Raw genomic sequence first — 22032 nt, 5'->3', positions numbered from 1 at the left:
CGGTTTCGCTCCGAATTTGCGAGACAAACGGAGACGGATCGAAGTGACGGAAGAATCGGATTTCAATTACGATAAAATCAGGGTATCGGCAGGGGGGGGGCATGTGTGCCGGTGATGCGATGTGAACGAGTGCGGGGTACACGATCAGTAAACAAAGCGATAGCGTGAAGTTCGTAGGTGTCGAGAGAAAGGGAGAAAGGGCGAAAGAGAAACCGACAGTAGGTCGAGGGTGGTGCTGTGACCTAGTGCGGAAATATAGCCACCCTGCACAATGGTGAGTCCGTGGATTTCATAGGATTGCGGTAGTGCGTTAAAAATCCTCTATTCTACATCTGCGTGAATTTTATAGCATAAATAATGTGTGACTGGAGTTGACATAGAAAATAATAAATGTTCCTCAAAGATATTAAAAATTATAGGATAATATTATAGTACGCTTGACTCTGAAGGAAATTATTAAGGAAATTAAACAAGAAGGAATGTTACTTTCTACCGTTAATCAGGTTTAGAAAGTTATTTTAGGATATGTATCTTTTATTTTTACATGCATGCAAAAGTATTTTGTACGTTGGTAGATATTATAATTTGGTAATTAACTCAACTTAAAAAAATTACCTTTACAGAAAATTTCTAAAGTACAAGATCTGTTAAATACGTTAATAGTTTCTTTCATTTTGTATAATATCAAAAGTAAAAGTTTGTTATTAGTATGTTTATTACATTTACACAGAATAGTAAAAGAAATTACTATATAATTTTGTATAAAAAATTGATACACAGAAAATCCTATCTGTACAAATCATGGATAGTCTGCTAAATTTATAGACCCAAACTCCATTAACAGAACATGTGCATAATTAACAATAGAAAGTAACGCTTCTGGTTAATGTTCGACTTTTTTAGAGAATAAAGCGTGTAATTGTAAAAATATCTTACTGATATTCATTAGAGTAAATAATCATTTCATATTTTGTATATATAGTGCATTATATGACTTAAAACTCTGTTTATTATTTAAACACTTAAATATTTAAAAAAATAAAATATCAAAGCAACCTTTTTTTAAACCCGTGTAATCCGTCAATTTATAAATCATTTTATCAATTTTCTTAAGAAAAAAATTATATTCTTTTTAAAGAAAATACTGAAGAAGAAATAATACAATATTTTTATTCCTAGATTTCTTAATACTATTTATAATTCTGCTCGTGTAAAATAACGATGCATATCTTGTGTCTAATATTTTAAATACATGCGGTATATCCCTTTACGAAATATGCAAAATATCTGTATCTGCATTCTTTCATCTCAAATAACGAGATAATTGTAAAATAGACCAGTGTGTCGATGCGTCTCCCGCATTACTACGCTTTCTAACTTACGCTCTGTATGCCGATGCTGTAAAATTTCACAGTACATAATTTATAGCTTCTAAGCCAGCTTAAGAATACCACCAGATATTAAATATTAATTATTTGAGACCTAAAAACGTCTCCTTACTGGCATAGCTAATATAATTTCAATAGATAATACCAAGATAATACCAATAATATCATTCTAGCCTTCATTACAATTTTATGCATGTGTAGGCATAAGATTCATACTTATATCGCATTCAATCGACTACAATTGGGTCGTAGCGTATCAGGCGCATGTAATTTACTATTTTTCTTTTTTTTGCGTTATGATTATCCTGAATATAGTCTATATTCAGGTCTTCATTCCTCTGTTTAAACGCAGACCTTATCGAAGAATTACGGTATACTACGAAATCAAATAAGTGACGTACAATGTGGCAGAAAAATATAAACTGCATCAAGTTTTAATGAGCATATCGAAGTTGGATGATGCACGTCTATAACATGTTTGACGTGAACACGTTAAGGATCGCCGAATCTATTATAAAAAGAAAGAAAAAAGATGGAAAGAGAAAGCAGCGCGAGTTCTTACGCGAAATGTCATTTTGTACATATCGATAACGATCATCGACGCCTTTCTTCCGTTAAGCACGGTTCTGCGAGTATCGAAATCTCGTTCGAGGTGGCATGGTTATGTAGAGAGAGAGTTGTATAACTTTGATTAACTATGCACAATCAGCGGGTGTTGCGCGAAAATGAAGAAAATTTGTGTGTAATTATTTCTTCTTCATTGGGAAACAAGGCGACTGGAGTGAGAAGAATGGTGACGTGATAAAGAAAGATACGGAGAAAGAAAGACGGTCGGTGACCTCTTGAATTGCAGCATAAGGAACGAAGAGCTGTTCACACACTGACCCGCATTTCGTTCCCGCCGGCGAATAATTCCAAGACTTTTGTCTATTATTCGATTTTCCATAGGAGGAGGTATCTCCTTTCTCTCGGCCCGGGCCATTTCGACAGGGTATTCAAGTGAAATCTGAATATGAGTTCAATCTCCGATCGCGTGATTTAATGCCCGAGTTATAGTTTGCGGCCTACTTGCACACACCATGTGCAGTGTGAAATTTGTTCAATCTATATACAGACAAACATAAACGTCCCATCCGATTATCGGATTATACGTTGTGTACATTTCCCTTCTATTTTAGGATTATTTGATTTATTTATAATCTGATATATCCAGACTCGAAGAACTCCAAGAATATATGCATATATTTATGAAAGGTTTTAAAAAGTATGTTCTAATCTGATAATAGAATTTGACAAAAATTAACTTTGTAAGAATTATAATATCATTATTTATATAATTTTTTTAATACAAAAAGTATATAAAAATATTAATTACGTATTTAGAAATAATTCTGTTTCAAATTTCATATAATTTTAAATGTTTAAAAAAATAATATTTTAGTAATTCTATACTTTAAGCCTCTATATGAAAACGACTTAAATCAATACCTTTTCTTTTTATAAGAATGAAATGCAATAACTGAGACTATATTTTAAAAACAGTATATAGAACTTTATTACTTTTTAAATAACTCAATATTATGTAATAAATATATATAATAAGCGTAAAATTAACTATATTTTAGTTTTGTATTGTGATTGAAATAGAATTAAACAGTATGCTTATATTTGTTAGTAACTAGGTCAAAATTTATCTTCCTAAATTGGGGAAATTTCACGTCTTGCCGTTGATTCATTGTGCATGACGTTAGTCAGTGTACCAAGTACGTTCGTATGTTTAATCCCTATAATTAATGATAACACGGATGCATAAACGCGTTCATTAATTAATTAAATATTTGCATGCAATTCTGAAAGAGAAGATTAGAAGAGAAAAGGTTCTAATTCATTTTCTGATCGAGTGCTGTATGTGATAGAATAACTAAAGTAAGTGAATCACGCAGAACATTTCATAATTTTTTTTTTTTTCAAAAATATATGTAAAATGCTATTATATTTCTTATTTTGTTAATATGACATTTTTAACGTTTTTCGCAGAAAAAACATTTTAAAAAATCAATAATTTCAGATCAAGTCTTTAGCGCAATGTTGCCAGAGTTTCTACTAATATAAGTACAATTTTAATATTGGTTCAACACAAACTCTTTATTTTTTCTAAAAATAAAAAAAAATAGAGAATAAGTTGAATTGAAATTAAAGTTAATGTACATTAGTAAAAAAGGGTATCATAATTGTTAGGACGTTGACAATATTAAAGCTTTCTAAACATTTAATGACACGTAAAAGAAAGAAAAGTACTCTAATGTAATTCGTATTACTATAACGTCTAAATGTAAGCTATAAATCTTGCAAAGTTAAGAAAATATTTTTGAAGTTTCACGATGGGATATGACGTCAAAATCGTTCTCCTAAAAGGTCAGCTGTAGGCGGAAATCCTTGCAACAAAAGTCCGAACTAAGTGGCACGTAACCGAGTAAAGAAGAGAGATGCCCGCGCCTGCGGCTTCTTAATACTTCCATCGCGTGCCGCTCTCGTGCGCGAAATAAAACAAGGAAAAATTTGCGATTTTCACTGCTCTTCTTAATTACATTTTGACGCGACGAACTATAACGCGTTGAAGCGAGCAAGTTTTGTGTTGTCACAAAGACAAAAAGAATTTCTTTCGAGAAAAATATACGAAAGCTCTTCTTATGCAATAAAAGTTTTATCAAGTGCGAAAGATATTTAGATTTCTAGAATAAGAAAAACGCTGTTTTCTCTAAACATAACTAAGCATAATTATATCTTAAATGTATAGGGACAGAATTTCTAAATAAACATCCTTTAAATAAAGTCGTATAGTCGTGTCTCTAATAAGCAGTAAATAAGATGCTGCAGGAAAGCTGACAAAACTCGTTTGAGAAAGTTAGAATTAGTTATGTCACGATACTTCCCTATGCCTACCACAACTGTAGATCATAAAGCTCGCATACGTCGTGTGAACAATGCGCACAATGACGCCTCGTGTGCGTCTAATTCCGTAATCGTCCTCCGCGCTAATAATCGCATCCCGAGTCATTGTCGTCCAGGTGTATCCTATTCAAGGATAATGACCTCGTGACGATGCGATGTCATTGTCCCAGCGGTCGCGGTCGCACGATGTGTCTGAAGAACTGCAGGTGACGAGGCTAGTAAGACTAATTGACATTCAAATTAATTCAATCAAAATTTTAAATCTTGTTCGAACGAAACGGAACGAATAGGTGAAAAATACAGGATAATACTAAGTGTAATTAAATGGATTATTCTTGTCTTCTAGAGGCTACTAAACAGATTTCACATCGCACGACGTTGTTTTCCTGCCGAGCGTTACACGCGCGTAAGTTTCCCTCATTTCCGGCTGGGTGTTACTTGCTTCTTTTTATGGTCGGAACTTCGGAAGTCGCACGAGTAAGCGATCTATCGCGATAGCCGGGGAATCGCCGTCCGAATCGGTCTCGGTGTAGCACGCTCGAGTGGGAGCCAAAAGTTCGAAGGCGAAAGTAAAGGTGGAACACCGGCGAAGAAAGTCGACGACAGTAAGTGGCACGCCGATAAGGCGTCGGCCATTCGACCGGGATGTGAAACCTGTCGATGATGTGTCGGTGACAGGAGCTGATCAAGTAGAGATCGAGAGAGCCCCGCTGGGAGACATATTACTGGTTTGCGTTCACGTCAAACAAGCCTTCCAGACGATAAAGCTGTATCTATTTACCATAAGCAACAAATCTCTGAAACTGCAGAAATGTGCGACTGTTGTTCAGCCATAGAAAACGAATCTACAAACACGGATATCTACGGTATCATTTTTCCTAGTGAAAACAATCGCTCGTTTGCTTATTGTTGCTCTGCATGTTGCGTGTGGATATTCATCAGATAAATTCACTGCAGTTGTTATACGGAGAAAGAACAATAGCTTGTGGAAATTACAATGAGATTGAACGATATACCAAGATATACGACAAATTTCTAGAGAAACGCACATTTGTAATAAACATTATCTTTTTAAATAATTTATGTATGTATAACCTTTTTACAAGACTAATTTACTCGAAACATAAGCACTCAATTTGAAACATCGATAAAACTTTAAAAAAATACAAACAGACAATAAAAATATTGATCAGTAAGTCTACAATACATTTTTTCTACATAAGAATTTAATTCTATCTTCAATAAATATCACTTTTTAACTGCGATAAATCTTTTAATTCGATAAATAAATGTTGCAAATGAAATCTTAATTATAAGACTTTTTATATAAAAATTAATTTGTTATAACAAAAAAATGCATTAATCGAATTAAATTATATTTTTATAAATTATGCATTTGCAATTATTTATTAAGTTCAATCTTTTTTACGTAGCGACTAAGTACAGAGCTGTAATATACTCTTATTTTATGTACAATCCACAACAATGAAATATGTTTTCCAGTAAGCTACGACGCGTAGCACATCGCGATACTTCTGTTACCTATTTCTCACGTGTAAAGCCTATTTACAAGAAACTCGATCGAAACTTATATTGTTCGCTGGTACTTTTCTCTTAGATGCGCGACGGACACCCTCTCGAAAAATCTAAGAAACGAAAGTTCGCAAGCAACTGTGAATAGAATAGTACAAACGTACAAGTAGAGCGTGAAATTCCGAAGGCCGCGAATATGCCATTTTTACAGACATTCGACAGGATTACGCACATTCGTGTACGTGTTGCCATATGTCCTTCCTAGGAACTTTAGATGAGATAATATATATCGAAACATTTGTACAAGTATCAACGAAATGTTTCTAGATCTGTTTTTCATCGTTCATAAAATGATAAAATTTTTAATAAGTTACAGTTACTATTAGTGAAATTAAAAACTGTTGAAACATGCGTTTTTTAGATTGCTATTAATCATCATAACACTTTAACGAGCATGATTAAAATTCAACAAAGAAATAAAATAAAATAAAGCACGATTTATCTAATTTTAAGTATACGTACCTATATACATGTATCTTCTAAGTGTCAATAAATATTATCTTGAATCCTAATATTAATCGAATGTTTAGAAGATGCAATATTAGCAGTTTTATATCAAACGATCATTATGTATTTTTAAGAATATCTTTTATTGATTTAAAAATTTTAACAATTAGGAAAAGTTCATGTAAGGTCTCATTATGTCTTTTTATCTTTAATGGCGCCATTCAAACGATTTAAAAGCTTGACCATGTTGAACGATACCAAGACCGCGCCTTTATCTGAAGACCCGGGCTAGCTTCCTTGAGCATTGAGAGAAAGGTGCTCGACCTCCTTTTTAACGCCGTTCTGATCCGGCATGTAGCGAACATGAACGACTGATAATTGCACACATTACTGGCGGCATTGACTACGCGATCTTAAGAGCAAAGCTCACCAAGAACGGGGAACATCGCATCATGCTTTACGTGCACCTCCATTAACCGAGAGAAAGTCATTTCTTTTGACGGCCACGGCAAGCAGATAGCTTCAGTCGCACCCACAGCTAAATGCACGTGGGAAGCTATCGGCTAGGATTGAAAACGGAATTGCGACGGCACTGATATCACAGGATGACGTACTTTCAAATGTAGTTGAAAGTATGGAAAATTCTTAAACTAGCACTTGAAATATGCTTTTACCGACAACTGATTATTTTATAGTTGACTAAATCAGGTGTGATCATCACGTTCTCCTCGGGAATCAAAATTACCTTAACAGTACAGACATCCGTTTGTTCTTCCGAAGGACAACATCCGAAGGACATTCCCAGAATATATCTCGGATAAAAAGTATACTATTAGGGAAGAAAAGAAGGAAATATCTAATCATTAAAAAATATTCGCGTAATTGCTTTTTAATATAAAAAAATTTAGTTAAGTACAGAAAAAAGATATGACAAAAATAACGGTTTTGAAGTAACAAAACCTTTAGCTAAATGTAGATTCGAAAATAATTTTGTTTAGATCATCAAAATAATTATGTATAGAATACTTAAACTAATTGCTAGAATATTAAAATTTTTAGCAGCATTGTCACCAATGCTTAAGCGTTTTATATATTTATTTTGATAAATCAACGAAATTAATTTCAGATCTGTTCCTAGCTAAATTTTTAAACACTTCAACAAAACTGTTCTTTCCGAATAAAAAGAAATAAAGTGAAGAATAAATTATTGTAATAAAACTTAGTCGATTGGCTTTAACATAACTCTTCTCGATATATTATATTTATATAATGTTATATTTAAAAAGTGTTTCTACATTCTATATTACTCGCATAATTCTTTTTTTTGAAAGTGAATTTTTCATTGCCAATGCTTTCGCCGATTAAATCTCTGGAATGTCATTGCTATGTACATGCACGCAATATGTGTCAAACAAACGTCTCATACGTTCGGGATCGATTTCTTTTCTTTCCAACAAGGCCCTTCCGGTAGATCGCGCCGTTATTTTACACTCGATGGATTCGTTTCTAAAATGACCGGTCGGAATGCGCTCGGAAAAAATTGCGAAGAAAGCAGAAAAATTGTGTGGCGTGTCCGACACGCGATATTCCGTAATGAAAATTACATAGATACGCTCGTGGTGCGTAATCAAAATCATGTCAGTAGCACGAAGATCTAACCAATTTACATTCAAAAATTATTATGCAGTTCAAGAATTAACAAATTCTTAACATTCCTTACATTAGCATTCACCCCGACGATAATATCATCATCATACTGATGATATCATTGTGCAGACTTTAATTGCAACGATAATATCTGGAAGCATAATAGGGATAATAACAAAATGTATGATAGTGATCTTCAACATGTTCCAACCACTCGAAATATTTTTTCCGGAATTATCGATGGCTGTGTATATTGTGTTTAAAGTTCAATTCATATTGTCATTACTACAAATAGATTTTACTCAATTTTTATTACCACATACCCTTATTTCCCGCATAGTTACTTGTGCAATCTATCAATCATCATTTTTGTAAAAACTTCGCCTGGCAACTTGCGATCTCGTAAGACTAGATAATCACAACCGAGTCATTTGCTAGAAATCGTTGTACGCTACTTGATGCGATTCACAGTTCGTTAGTTCTGGTCGCACTCCAAAAGTTTCCCTGATTCGCAGGCGACATGCAATGATAACATCAACGGACTTTAACAACGGTAATCATCGCATAATACTCACAATAATTAATCATGGAGAGATTAATAGAACATTATAATAATTTTAATGGCATTTTTGTTGGCAGTCGTTACCTAAACAGTTATTAATGGCAAACAATCATTAATAATCGCTTTCTGGTTCTATGTCAGATTTAGATTAAACGCAAAAATATAATAAATTTAAACAAATAACTGATGAAATTTGTTTTATTTTAAATGTTTCTTAATTTATTATATTTATTATTTACTTTGTAGTTTATTAAAACAATTTATTAAAAAATTAATTATCATTTATATATATATATATATTAATAGCTTTAATTCAATTTATTGTTTTATTAGAATCAAATATATGCGTATGAATGGTTACACTCCCGTCAATTTACTTGCGGATGTAAAATAGACTGTATGTTATATGCCTACACTTTCCGTGTCCGCACAACTAGAAGGTCGACTACATTCACTTGGAGTACCATGTCACCCAACACTTCAGATATTTCTTGCGAATTAATCAACCTAAAACTTTATACAATTGTTGTTCATAAGATATTTGATTAACTCATACGCAACTGAAGAAAATTAAACTCTGTCCTAATAATCTTTTAATTATTAACAAGATTTAAATTATTATTACTTAACCTAGTTTTTAAAATAATTAGCAATTTTTTTTGATATATCAGACTAAACAGATATCTATATATTGTGCAAATATATGTATAAATAGACAAAAGCGGTAGCTTTGTGAAAGTTGTCTTTACATGTGAAATGATTCATGCTCACAGCATACTATTAATTGAGTTAGTTTTAAAAAATCTTTAAATATTACATTTTTGTTTAAAAATCAAGTAAAAACTAAATATCATGTTAAAAAAATCACGATCGAATATTACGTGATTGCTATAACAATTTATTTCTTCATTTAATCACTTATTTGGCAGAAATATCACAAAATAGAGTATTAATACATCAGCGTGTAATTCCGCGACCGATAAATGAAGTGGAAACGAAACGGAAAACTGTATCGAAAGCAGATATTGGAACAACTGCGTTATTCCGATGCAATAATACGCGTCATTCGCATCTCTGGTCGTGATGAACGATCGATCGATGACACTCGCAATGTGCTCGGAATGGGCCAATTGCAAACATCAGAAGTAGACATATCATATAGTATAAAATTTTTCTATTTTATAAAAGAATGAAAATTTAATTTGATTATAAATGTGTAGATATAAAATTTAACACTTTCTCACTCAATATTAAAAATATATATATATAAAAGTAGACGCCTAATTATATTTATATACCAATTTTGTAACAACGCACGAAATATATATGTATATAACATTTTAATTCAATTTATACAATTGATTGAACGGAAATAAATGCAATTATAATGACTATCTATTATCATTATCAATGAAAATTTATATAATATTGTAATCAAATAAAAAATCCCTTTTTATTAAATATTATTTAATTAAAAATAAGAGGTTGAAAATAACAATAGAAATTCTCTCTGTATTGGCATAAAAGAGAGATCATTCAATAATGAATGATAACATAATTACTATTTTACTAAATGTATTTGCAATACATTTCGATAATTTTATTCTTCTGTCAGAAATCTCTTTTTGTAGAACTATAACTTTCCCTCAACGAGGAAATAATTTATTTAAAGATTTTATAATAATATAGAAAGTTATTTATGAAACGTTTGACAAGAAATAATATCAATATTCATATCGGAAGTAATTAATAGTATTGTGTACGTGCGTACGCTTGTTCGTCGCAGCTTTGTCGCATTACGAAACCGCAGATTTCATTAAAACTATAAAGTCGTGACCAATTCATCGCTCCATGATCTCGATTATTTATTCACAACATGATAACAGTGAAATTGCGGCTGATTTCTTGTTATCTTCCGCACGAAGCATTACGATGTTTTTTTACCCTCTAATGTACTTTACATCCTGTTTCCTATAATACGTGGAATAACATGATTCTATTTCCGTATTATAAAATAAAATAAATTTATTTATTATTTTCAATATGTAGAGAGTCATTTCGTATTTTAATTATTTAATTAACTTTCATACTTTTGACTGTTGCAGAATTCCAAATAGATTTCTATTTATAATTTTACATACATCGTATACCTATAGTACGCAATTTATTCTGTAATACGAAACTGAAGTTTACATCACTTACAATGTGCGCACATGGATATGCTCTATTTCAAAAAATCCGCTAAAACGTCGATATTGACCCATATCCATTGTGCAAAGACAATCGAAGCAATTTTACGCTGTCAATGTAGCATACGTATCGTCGCCAAAGTTAATTACTCCGTGATCCATTAATCGATATCGTCGGTTTTAGATTGTGCGGAGGTGCTTCACATCGACTGCGGTATTCATCGTCCTAACATTGTTAGGCGAATTCGATGGATGTTCGGCTGAACGATGGTCACGACAAATCTCTAACAGCGAATGGATCCCCCTGGCTAATCCAGGGACTGCATCCGCTCAATTGCAGCGAAATAACGCGGAAAGCGGACTTCTGTCTAGCAGCACGCATTTACCGAATCCAATCCAAACGCTCGCGTTACCGCCCGCCCTTCAACACCAATACCAGGAACAGCTGATTCAGCTGCAGAAAACGCAAGAGAGTATTCAAAAGCTTCTTCTGTTGCAGCAGCAGCTCAAAGCTCAGCAACAACTTCTTCAAGTAAGATAATTTCGCTTCTGTAGAAAATGCAAGATACTTTGAATTTATTCTTTTTATAAAAAGTTTCATCAAATAAATATTAAAGAATGTATGTTTCTTTATACAACTCTTTCTTTATAATTAATATATTTTTTAAAAGATTGAAGCTGCGTTTATATTGAAAAAGATAAATTAGCAAAAAATTTTATATAAGAAACATATATTTAAATATATTTCTTAAAGTTACAGATATTATATTAAATTTAACAAGGATTAAAAAATTGTATAATGTAATCAAGCCGGTCTCCTTTATTTCACTTAACTGATTTTACATTTATTTACAGACTCAACCATTTCCGCCCGGCGATTATGGTAACGCCGAAGATGAGAAACTACCGCCAAGTTCCTTAGGTAATTTGCCATCGGCACCTGAATTAACGTCTGAAGTTTTAGTACCTCCGCAACCAGTTTCGGAGGCACTTCCACCGGTACATCCTCCCCAGAATTTCCAAAGACCGGGACAAGCCTATCAAAATCAAGAACTATCAAACTTGTCCATTCAGGGTCAAGTTGCACTGCAACATAGCCAAAATGACGGGAACATACAGAACGCGCGAGAAGGACCTCACACTTACGTACCGAAACCAGGAAATCACAGACCCGAAGGAAAACATTTGAAGGAACAAGGATTACCTCAACCTTCTCTGATTGGAAGCGTGGGCGATGAGGAAGAGGAGGTTCGTACAAATCTTACGTAGCTTTCTTTCCGACAAATTAACAAACATTGACCAATTCTTACATCTCTATGATAATATCGTTAGATTAAACTGAATCAGAGCATGTAAAGAATATTAAAGATTCATACATCAACCGAGCAAAACCGGAACTAACGCAGAGCAAAATCATAAATTGATCTGATTTCTTAATCACAAAAGTGGAACTTATGATAATGACTGATTTAAACAACCATTGGGATTTACGAAGAAAAAGTAAAAAATGTTTATTATCGTAAATTTTATCATTTATAACTTTATCTGTTTATAATAATTCTAATAATAGATAATAATTTCAATAATTGTTATCTGTAACAATAATACGTATGTAATAATATAGTACAATAATAATACTGTAATTCAATAGAATTAATACGTAATAACGCAACAAGAACAAAATTTAATTATGTCAATATATTTGCCAATCATACTGTAAAATATACATTAAATAAATATTCTATAAATATTCCATGAAAAAGATACCGTCAAACTTTTTATTTATTAAATTCAGTAGTTATATGTTAGAAATAGCATTAATGTTCATAAAAAAACAATATAAATAAAAAGAGTCAAAGAGAGCCGACAATATAACAAAACCAAAAAATTTTAATTCAAATAATAATATATGTAGCTACAATGTTCAACAGACGTTTCGACTCTGATCGGATCATTCTCAATGTTACAGTGAAAAATAATAATCATAAAAAAATCTATAAACCAGAATTAAAGATATCTGTTTTAATAACAGTAAATGTAATATCTTGTAGATTCAACTAGTATATGTCCCGGCGGAAACATTGGCACAAAGAGGTCAATCGAAAAAGGGCCGTGGAAGGAAGCAATATCCCGTTCGCCAACAGCATTCTCAACGAGAGAACCAAGCAAATATCGACCAAACCTCTCTTTCGCCCGATCAAGAAGCTTTCGCGCGGCAAGTATTGCAGCAGATCCAGAGGGAACATCAAGAGACGGCGCAGTTCCTAAAGGAGGAACGCTCAAGGGAGTTTACTAGATTAAACGAAGAGCAGAAGGCGCTCGAACGGAAAACACGATTGCAACAAGAGGCCCTTCAAAGAGAACAGGAACTGTTACGGCAAAAAGAGGCCGATAAGAAACGAAAGGAATTGGAAAGGCTGGAGGAAATGGCGAGGCAACGAGAATTGGATCGAATTCGCGATGCTAGAGAAAAACAGAGGCAAGAAGAGCTCGAACGTCGACGGCTTTCGGAACTTCGCATCAAGGAGGAGAAACGCCGCGAAGAAGAAGCCAGACAACGCGAGGAGAAACAGAAGCTAGAGTTGGAACAGCAGAGAATTCTGGAAAGTCAACAGGAGGATCAATTACGAGCTACCAGTCCGAGTTTTCAAAACACTCAGTCCCAAGCCTTAATCCGTGAACAGCCACGTCGCCAGCATCTCACGGATGGCAACAGGATCAAAAAGATTCGCGGCAGGCAACGTCCACGAGTCAATCAATACCAAGAACAACCAAATCACCGCGAGGTCACTACTACACCATCGCCTAATCAGCCACCCCTCTCGGTTTACATGGGCAGTTCTACGTCCAGATTAGATACCGTCAAGGTTACTGATGTCTTAAAGATCTTGAAAAACGCGAAAACCATTGCTGTTCTGGAAAACGTTGGCCCCAATAGCCCGCAGGTATTCGTGGGTCCGTCAAACCTGGATCCTCCTTATGGTTATGCAAAGTTCGATCTTCCCTATCTGTCGTCGATCGATCATAATAGGGTGGAACGCAAAGTCGACAAACTGCCTTTCTTTGTCGCTCCGCTAAGCTTCGAGCCGCCCTCGGGTTATTCCAAAATACCCTTCCCAGCGCCACACATTGGTTCTGTTGTTATTAACAATTTGTCGGAAACATCCTCGGAATCAAACACTCCAACAGACGAACAGAATCCCAGCCCTACGCCATTAATCCAACCGAACTCTTACAGTGACATTGATCAAAGCGGAACCATCGCTACCACCGCATCTTACGATTCCTCGACCACTCCAAATTTCTCCCCGGAATCCAGCAGTCCTAGATACGAGTCCACTTATTCAACGCCGTCTTCAAGTTCAAAGTTCAGATTTAGGCAGTATTACGACAATAAGCCGTCTCCTGTCAGCACAGCATACTATGGCGAACAATCAACCACGAAAACAAAGCCGAAGCATTACTACGAACAAGAATCTACCAAACTGACTACTCAGTCTCCGAAAGTCGATACAACAGCCAGCTATAGACAGGAAGTAATCTATTCTAGTATACCAAATTTCCAGGACAGGTCAGTAAATTCACAGGATCCCTCCACAAAGGAGCAGGATCTGGCGGCCCAATTAGCGCTTATCAACCAAGAGCTTGGTCAGCAAAGAGAGCCTCAGAAATACACCGCTGAACAATACCATTCCCAGTCTAATCTGGGTGAATCGTACGACGCCAATGACGTCAGAGGGCCAGTTGGACCAACACAATACAATTTACCAGCAGAATTGCCACCAATCTCTCCGCAATTGCCGGGTTTGGTAAATTCTTTGTTAGACAAGCAAGAGAGGAATCTTCCTGTTGCTTCGACACCACCATCAACAACGACCACGACCACGACGCCAACGACGACGACTACTCGTATAAACTCTACAACTTATAGGCCACGAGGAAGGTGAGTGTAATTTTATTTATAACAGTTTATGTGTAACACAATTTTTTCATATAATTTTATTATATAAAGTATATTGTTTGTTACTTAACTTTTTGAAATAAATATTCATATCAGTCAACACGCAATTTAATATATAATTCAAATTTAATAATTCAACCGTGTATCTTTTTGTAATATTTTTCAAGGTTTTCTTATTGATTTTCGAATACATACGCGTCGATAATTTATCTCGCGTTGGAATAACATAAATTTTTTCCACATAAAACTTTTATGCCATTTTATCAAAATTGATGGTTTAAGTTTAAGTGGAGCATAAAAATTTTTCAATCGTGAATGTCAGTGGGACGTTAATATATTATTAGAATTATATTTGATGACATATAGAGGCAGAATCGTACCTACAAGAGTTAGAACGACTCAGGCACCTGGTAACAAAACGGAAAGACCAACCCGAAGACCAACGTATAATCGATCCAAGTCTAGATTTACGACCACAACGGAAGATTACCGCGACTCCTCTTATGAACCAACGAAATCGAAAACGCCGGAAACCACGCAGAAATATGCAAACATAGAACATAGAAGACCAACACCTAGAACGCAAAAGTTCAAGAATCGAGATAGAGCAAATGCCCAGTCCACGGTACGATTAATTTTTTAATCTCACCTATTCTTTATATTTGAATATCAAGATTTTAAAAGAAAACACGAAAATTTCATTTTCTAGATATACAGAAAGAAAAGCTTTGGTATTTGTGTCTATAATTACATAGTAAAAATTATGATTAGGATTTTCTATTTTTATAATAATTATTATCTACATATATTGTTCGTAATAAAATGTCATCTTAAATGTTATTTTAACGTTAAAGTGACGTTAGCTTGTTACATGGATTATACTTGTTTACGTAAATGTTGTTGCTTAAACTTGTCCAGGTTCAAAATCACAACATTCAAACAGCTAACTTCGAGAACTATCCACAGAGAGATTTGCAGAGTAATGTATCTCCCGACATGTACTCACCGCCGAGCGAATCTACTTCTAGTTTCCAGCAGAAGGAAACTCCCTTGTCAGGAATGAATTATCCGGAGAATTATCCGACTGCTCCCATGCAGACCGAGAATTACCCGCCGTTGCGTGAGGTCATGGTTCAGCATAGCACGCCCTTAATATCCGACGATTACTCCAGGAGTCAAAATTACCCTCAAAACCACCCTCAAGAAGCGCGATATCAGCATCAAGACGCAATATATGATCAGAACAATAACTTCCAGTCATTGGGACTCGAGAAAGCTCCGGTGAATGGATTCAATTATCAAATTGCAAACGAAAATTCGGACCAAACAGTTGCCCAGAGACCTAAGGAATATCCGCGTTACCAGGAAGAGACCAACTACAATCTGGCCACGACAGTGGACCCGCAAATAACACCTGGCGAGGAACATCGATATTCTCCGATTTATGAGACACAAACTCAACCAGACTATAATGCCGGCAAGCTCGAAAGTACAGCGATAGAAACTGATCCAAATGCGTCACCGATTTTCGTTCCACTTCAACAGAGTAAGCAGGAGGATTACGAATTACAGATTCCCTCTACAGAGTCGTCATTTATGGAAGTACGTATATTAAAATATTTATTATTTTAATGTTTACAAAAATTTAGTTGTACACTCTGAAGATATTCTTATGTGACGAAATTTTATAACAATACGAGATAAATTATAATTAGTTACAATATAATTTCTACATATAACTCTAATTAAAGATTTTATAATATAATTAGATTTCGCTCGTTTTTTTTGCAATGCAAAGTATAGAGAAAATATGATCTAAATCGAGCAGTAATAAGATGTTTTTATAAAATAATAAATTTCTACTTTACAATGTTAATACAACATAAAAATAAAAAATATAAAATGTGTATATAAAAATATTAAACAAAGATTTTATATTATTAATACATAAAAATGGAATACTATAGAAATGTTCTGCAGAAAATAAAAAATTTTCATTGTACAGATTTAAACTTCATTAACATATAACTGATATTATAAATAAGTTTTTCAATATTTATAAATACTATCTATATAAATACATTATATTTATACAAACGTTCATAAATTTCTTTATAAGATTTAGAACCTTCTTTTATGCATAAGTTTTATGCATAAGGTTTCTTTAACCAAAGTTGGAAAATATCGTTAAAATTATTTCTGTCCCAGATTACCACAACTAGCACAACCACTCCGGCGCCCGTAATAATACGTCAACGAGTTCGAGCTCGTCTAGGAGGCGGTCGCACTCATCATGACTCCGCGATTCAAACGCGCCCCCGAGGTTCTCAGGATGAATACGTACGTTTCAGCGCTGTGAACAACGATTCCGGTCGTAGCACCGGTCATCGGCATCGCGATGGATTGAGGACGAGGACACGCGTGCGCCCGCAAAGTCACGGATCGCAGGTACAAACTGAGGGTAACGAGTACATAAAGATACACGCGACTCAGCAGCAGAAATTGGTCGCCACCACTATACCGCCACCGACGACAACCACGACAGCTCGCACGGTGGAAGAGGATGTCGATTATGGATTCATAAGACCGCCAAACTTCCAACCGGTACATCCAGTGCATCCGGTGGATACCAGATTCCAAGCACCCGTTACATATAGACCCGCTTTGTCGGAGGTACGATCCGTAAAATAGTATAATAGAAAAAGAAAGAGTAATTTTACACATAAAAATAAATAAATTTTTGAACAACAATTGTTCTGTAGTATTTTAAGGAACTTTTTACTTCAACCAAAAAATTATAAAATAATCTTTGATTGAAATAGCGGTTTTTAAAAGCATGTATGTTTTTATATAATCAATCAATTTTCCATAATCTAAAATTTTTCAATTTTTTAAATACATGTCTAAAAAGAGTGTTTTTTACCGGAAATTTTTAAATGAAAATTTTGTGTAATGCTCCATCAATCTTCCTTTCAACATATTGCATCATGCAGAAAGTACTCGGTAAAATCACTTTCCTGAAAAGCTTGAAAAATATATAAAAATAAAAATAAAAAGTAATAAACATGCCATAGATACAGCACTTCCTCTCCAATGATGAGATAGCGGTGGAGTCGAGCCCGGCTCACGTTTTGAAAAATCGTCCCAAATACCAAACCTCGAATCGTCGTCCGACCACGAAAATATTCACGACGACAACAACAAGCACTTCGACAGAAACCGTACCTGTTGCGACGACTATACCAGACGATGCCGTATACATTACAAAATCGAAAACAAGACCGGATGAGCCAAAGTCGACGAGATCACGAGGAAGAATTCGTCGGCCGGGGAAGAAACGCATTACGACAACCACGGAATCCGGCCTAGAGGCAAACAACGAATTACCGCTAGACGAAAACTACCCTCGAATAACGTCACAACAGCTGCCAGTGACAGCGAGCGGACAACAGCCTCTCTACGAAGATAATTTTGACGTCACGCCGCAATTCATGTCGAATCAAAATCGACCGACACAATTTTATGAGGAAAACAGCGAAAACGTAAGTAAATTCAATTGTTCTAATTTGTTTTAATCAAATATTATTTTTGTTTTACAACCCTCTTCTTAAATTATATTAATTCTCGATGGCTTCTTTCAAAAATCATACTTTTTGAGTGGTAATGATTTTGATGATTTTCTATAAAATTGAGTTACTTTACTTGATAATAATGTTTATCTTAACTTATTAATTATATTTATTATATATTTATCTTAACTTAACTTATTTATAGTAATAATTCGAAAATTATATTTTTTGAGTTGTATCAATTTTGAAATAAAGAAACGATTTTGAAAGCATGTTAAGCTGTCGCTATATAAATATTTAGCTAAATTATTGTTATTAATTTCCTTTTTACAAAATACATTTCGCTTCTTTAGATTGTTTAAATGTAATGTATATGTTTTCAGTATCCTCCTCAAGAATTTGTTCTAAACTTCGGCAATCTGCCGGAACAAGTGTCGCAACGTGAAGAATACGATCAGACTCAGCTGGCTAGTATTCAACCAAAGAAGTATAGCCATTCAAATCGCCCGGATGCGAGCGCACAGTCGACCGGTGATATTTACGGTGCCGAAAGTCAGTGGTCTACGAAGCTGTCAAAGACGTCGTTCCAGCCGAGCTTCGCTTCGAATCGCGTAGCTGGTGAATCGAAGAAAAGCCGAAGCAGAACCGATAATGATCAGGAGAATGAAAATACGCCTGAGATTATTACGGCTGGACCAGAGGTGTCGTCGGTCACGATGGTCGTTTCCTCGGACTATCAGAAACATCTAAACGATGCTGACAATAAAGACACAATGATGGATGGTTTCGGATGGAAAACGAATGCGCAGGATCACACGGAGAAATTGAACGCTACGACACCAGTGACGAATTTAGCGACAACAGTACTTCAGGATCAACCCCAAAGCGATAAGGAAACGTTGCCAGAATCGCGAGATTGGACGAGCAACCAAAACGAAAACCTTACGAAACAAATGGATAACAGTGAGAGGGAGACAAAATCTGATTCCCTTACCGGTAGAAAGGTAAAATATATTCTAAAATAGAATCTTTTACCGATAGAAAGGTAAAATATTCTAAAATAAAGTCTGATTTTCTTACCAATAGAAAAGTAAAATATTATAAAATATTTTAAAATAAAAAAGTATATTTCTAAAATATAAGTATAGAGCAGTTTATTATTTCTGTAGAATAAATAATTAGCATTGTTGATTAAATTACAGTATTGTTTAATTGTTATTTGTTTAACAATTAAACAAATAACACGTAAACAATACCGAATTTGAATGTAGCATTAAAACTAATCACAGTCCTACACTAATTATATGCAAAATTGAGTTCCGTAAAATTGAATTAGTTTTCACAGCTTATAATATGGTGAACAAAAGATGTTATAGATACAAGATGCAAGGCTCAATAATGGATTTGTTTTTAAGTTATGATATCAAAGATGTAAAACCATAGCTCAAAACATTATTGAGCCTTATACAATATTTATGACGTCTCTTTTTCACCACATTTACAAGTTAAATTATATTTGAAAACTAATGCATTTTAGAATCCAGTTCTATATAATTAATGCGGGGTCCTTTAAGTTATTTCTCTGAAATCCTTTTTTCGTGATATTCTATTCTGCAGGAGACAATATACAGGCTAAATAAAAAATTTATGTTTCAGACTCGGAGAAGGAAAGTTCGCGTGCGCGTAAGACCTCTCGTGGACGATTTCGTCACCGCCGAATCTCAGCACTACAATTCTGCGGTGAACAGCCTGGTTCAAGATCAATACAAGTACAATCCGATTCGCGACTCGCGGTTTACCACCGCCCAGCCGATTGCGACGACCGTTACCACAAGTAGCACGACAGCCGCAGAATCGACCAAGAAATCGCTTCTCCAGGATTTTCTGGAAGAGATGTTGAAGAATGATGAAGTCTCCATTCCGACTCGTATCACTTCGATTACTACTGAAATACCCAACTGGACGATATCGACACCAATGACGACACCGTACGTTTTTTCTGACGATGGCCAAATTACAACGTTGAAAGAGAATTACACGCCGATCGATACGACGCTGATAGCAAATATTGATGAAGAACGCACTACAACGGTGACTGAAAATTTAAACAAATCAAACGATGAGTCCCAGGAAGCGATAACCGAAGGAACAACTCATTTGGGAGAAACTGAAGCGCAAAAAGAAGCTAAGCCAAAAAAATACAAGAATTCTCAGGAAGACGAAAGAGAGCAAAGTAGTTTGGAAAATGTCGAAATATTTAATCAAAGATATAACCTACCATTAAATTATCCCAATGGATCAGGTAATTCGAAGAAAAACGAGGATAGCACAACGAAACTAGCTGGCTTTCCAAAAGAAGATAAACGAAAATTGAGTGCCATCAGTAAAGAGAAGGAACATATAATGACGTTAAAGAGGCAAGAAAATATCGAAGATAACGAGGCGCACCCGAAGAATCATAAAATCGAATGGAGCGAAGTGAAATACCCGTCGGATTTTGATAGGTCACAAACTACGTTGAATTCATATACTACGACGCCTATCCCCGGCATCGTTACGCGAAACGAGGGCGAGAGCACTGTGAAAACACTCTCCGATTACGTGAAGGCTATCTTCGACAGTATGAAAAACGCCGAGGAGGATGAGGAGATTGCGAAAGTGATCGAAGCTAAAAGTGAGAGAGATAATTATAACATGAATAGTACTGCTTTAGCGCACGTGGCGAGCGTGAAAGAAAATAAAGAGATCGATCGAAAAGTCGACACGACTAACCCTCCACAGGATATTTTTGCAACGCAACGTGTTGAGGTTGAAGAGAATGGAACAAAACCTAAAGAAATACAAGAAACGACGACGAAGGAGGGCGTTATTAATTTCGAAACGACCACGTTGATTCCAGACACGACCACGAACATGCTGATACTGTCCGAGGAGACTTTAATAACGGAACCTTCCACGACGACCACGAAAACATCCAGCAGACAAATGGGTAACATATTTAGGACGAACTCTACGATGCTAGGCAGGGTCCTAAAAACCTCGACTACAACGAAAGTGTCTCACATGACAGAAATTTGTTACAGGGGTCGATGTGTAATGACGAGACCCAAGATGGATGATGCTATGACGAGATGAGGGAAATACGATAATTCGATTGTGTGGGATTATTCTTAGCACTTTCTTGTCCGATTGTTAAAAGATAAACTGTAAATGGCAAGTAGAAATCTCGATTTATTGAGTATCTGTTATTGTCGAAGAATACAGTAAAAGATATTGAATAATTTAGTAAAATTTTCTACATTAACATGTTTGTAAATGGTAATCTTATACATATATCGATTTTAAATAGATCTGAAAGAACCAAATAAAATCGAATAATTGAATTAAACTTCACCGGACAGGAAAGTGTTAACTTTTGCATTTTTTTGCATAATTTTTATTTATTGATAGAGATACGTTAACAAATCGAATTTACAACAATCGTCATATTCATCAATATCTAAAACTACAGTTATATCTTCTTCATACGAATATTTTCTCAGATTACTTTTCGTACATAGAAATACATAAAATCTCTTAATTACACAATTAAATCAAATAAAAAAAATCTCATTTTACGTCACAAAAGATAAATTAACGTTTGACCTAAAATGTCAGCTAAATTACAGCGCAATAGCAGAACAGTGAATTGATCAGCAAGTTTCACACATAAGGAATGATCAAT

General features: G+C 34.8%; 1 protein-coding gene across 1 annotated transcript; it reads left to right on the top strand.

Annotated features, from left to right (window-relative positions):
* The first annotated feature begins 9572 nt into the window (after positions 1 to 9572).
* Positions 9573 to 21443, top strand: LOC108780031 (mucin-5AC). The gene is given in 10 exon segments (XM_018547602.1): positions 9573 to 9734; positions 10963 to 11310; positions 11634 to 12026; positions 12830 to 14727; positions 15106 to 15364; positions 15658 to 16341; positions 16948 to 17421; positions 17814 to 18281; positions 18692 to 19312; positions 19965 to 21443. Coding segments are annotated over 10 exon segments (6786 nt in total).
* Positions 21444 to 22032: the final 589 nt, after the last annotated feature.

This window comes from Cyphomyrmex costatus, unplaced genomic scaffold (assembly GCF_001594065.2).
Source record: "Cyphomyrmex costatus isolate MS0001 unplaced genomic scaffold, Ccosl1.0 scaffold666, whole genome shotgun sequence".
In the NCBI taxonomy this organism is placed as follows: domain Eukaryota; kingdom Metazoa; phylum Arthropoda; class Insecta; order Hymenoptera; family Formicidae; genus Cyphomyrmex; species Cyphomyrmex costatus.
This window is presented reverse-complemented; position numbering and strand designations above follow the sequence as displayed.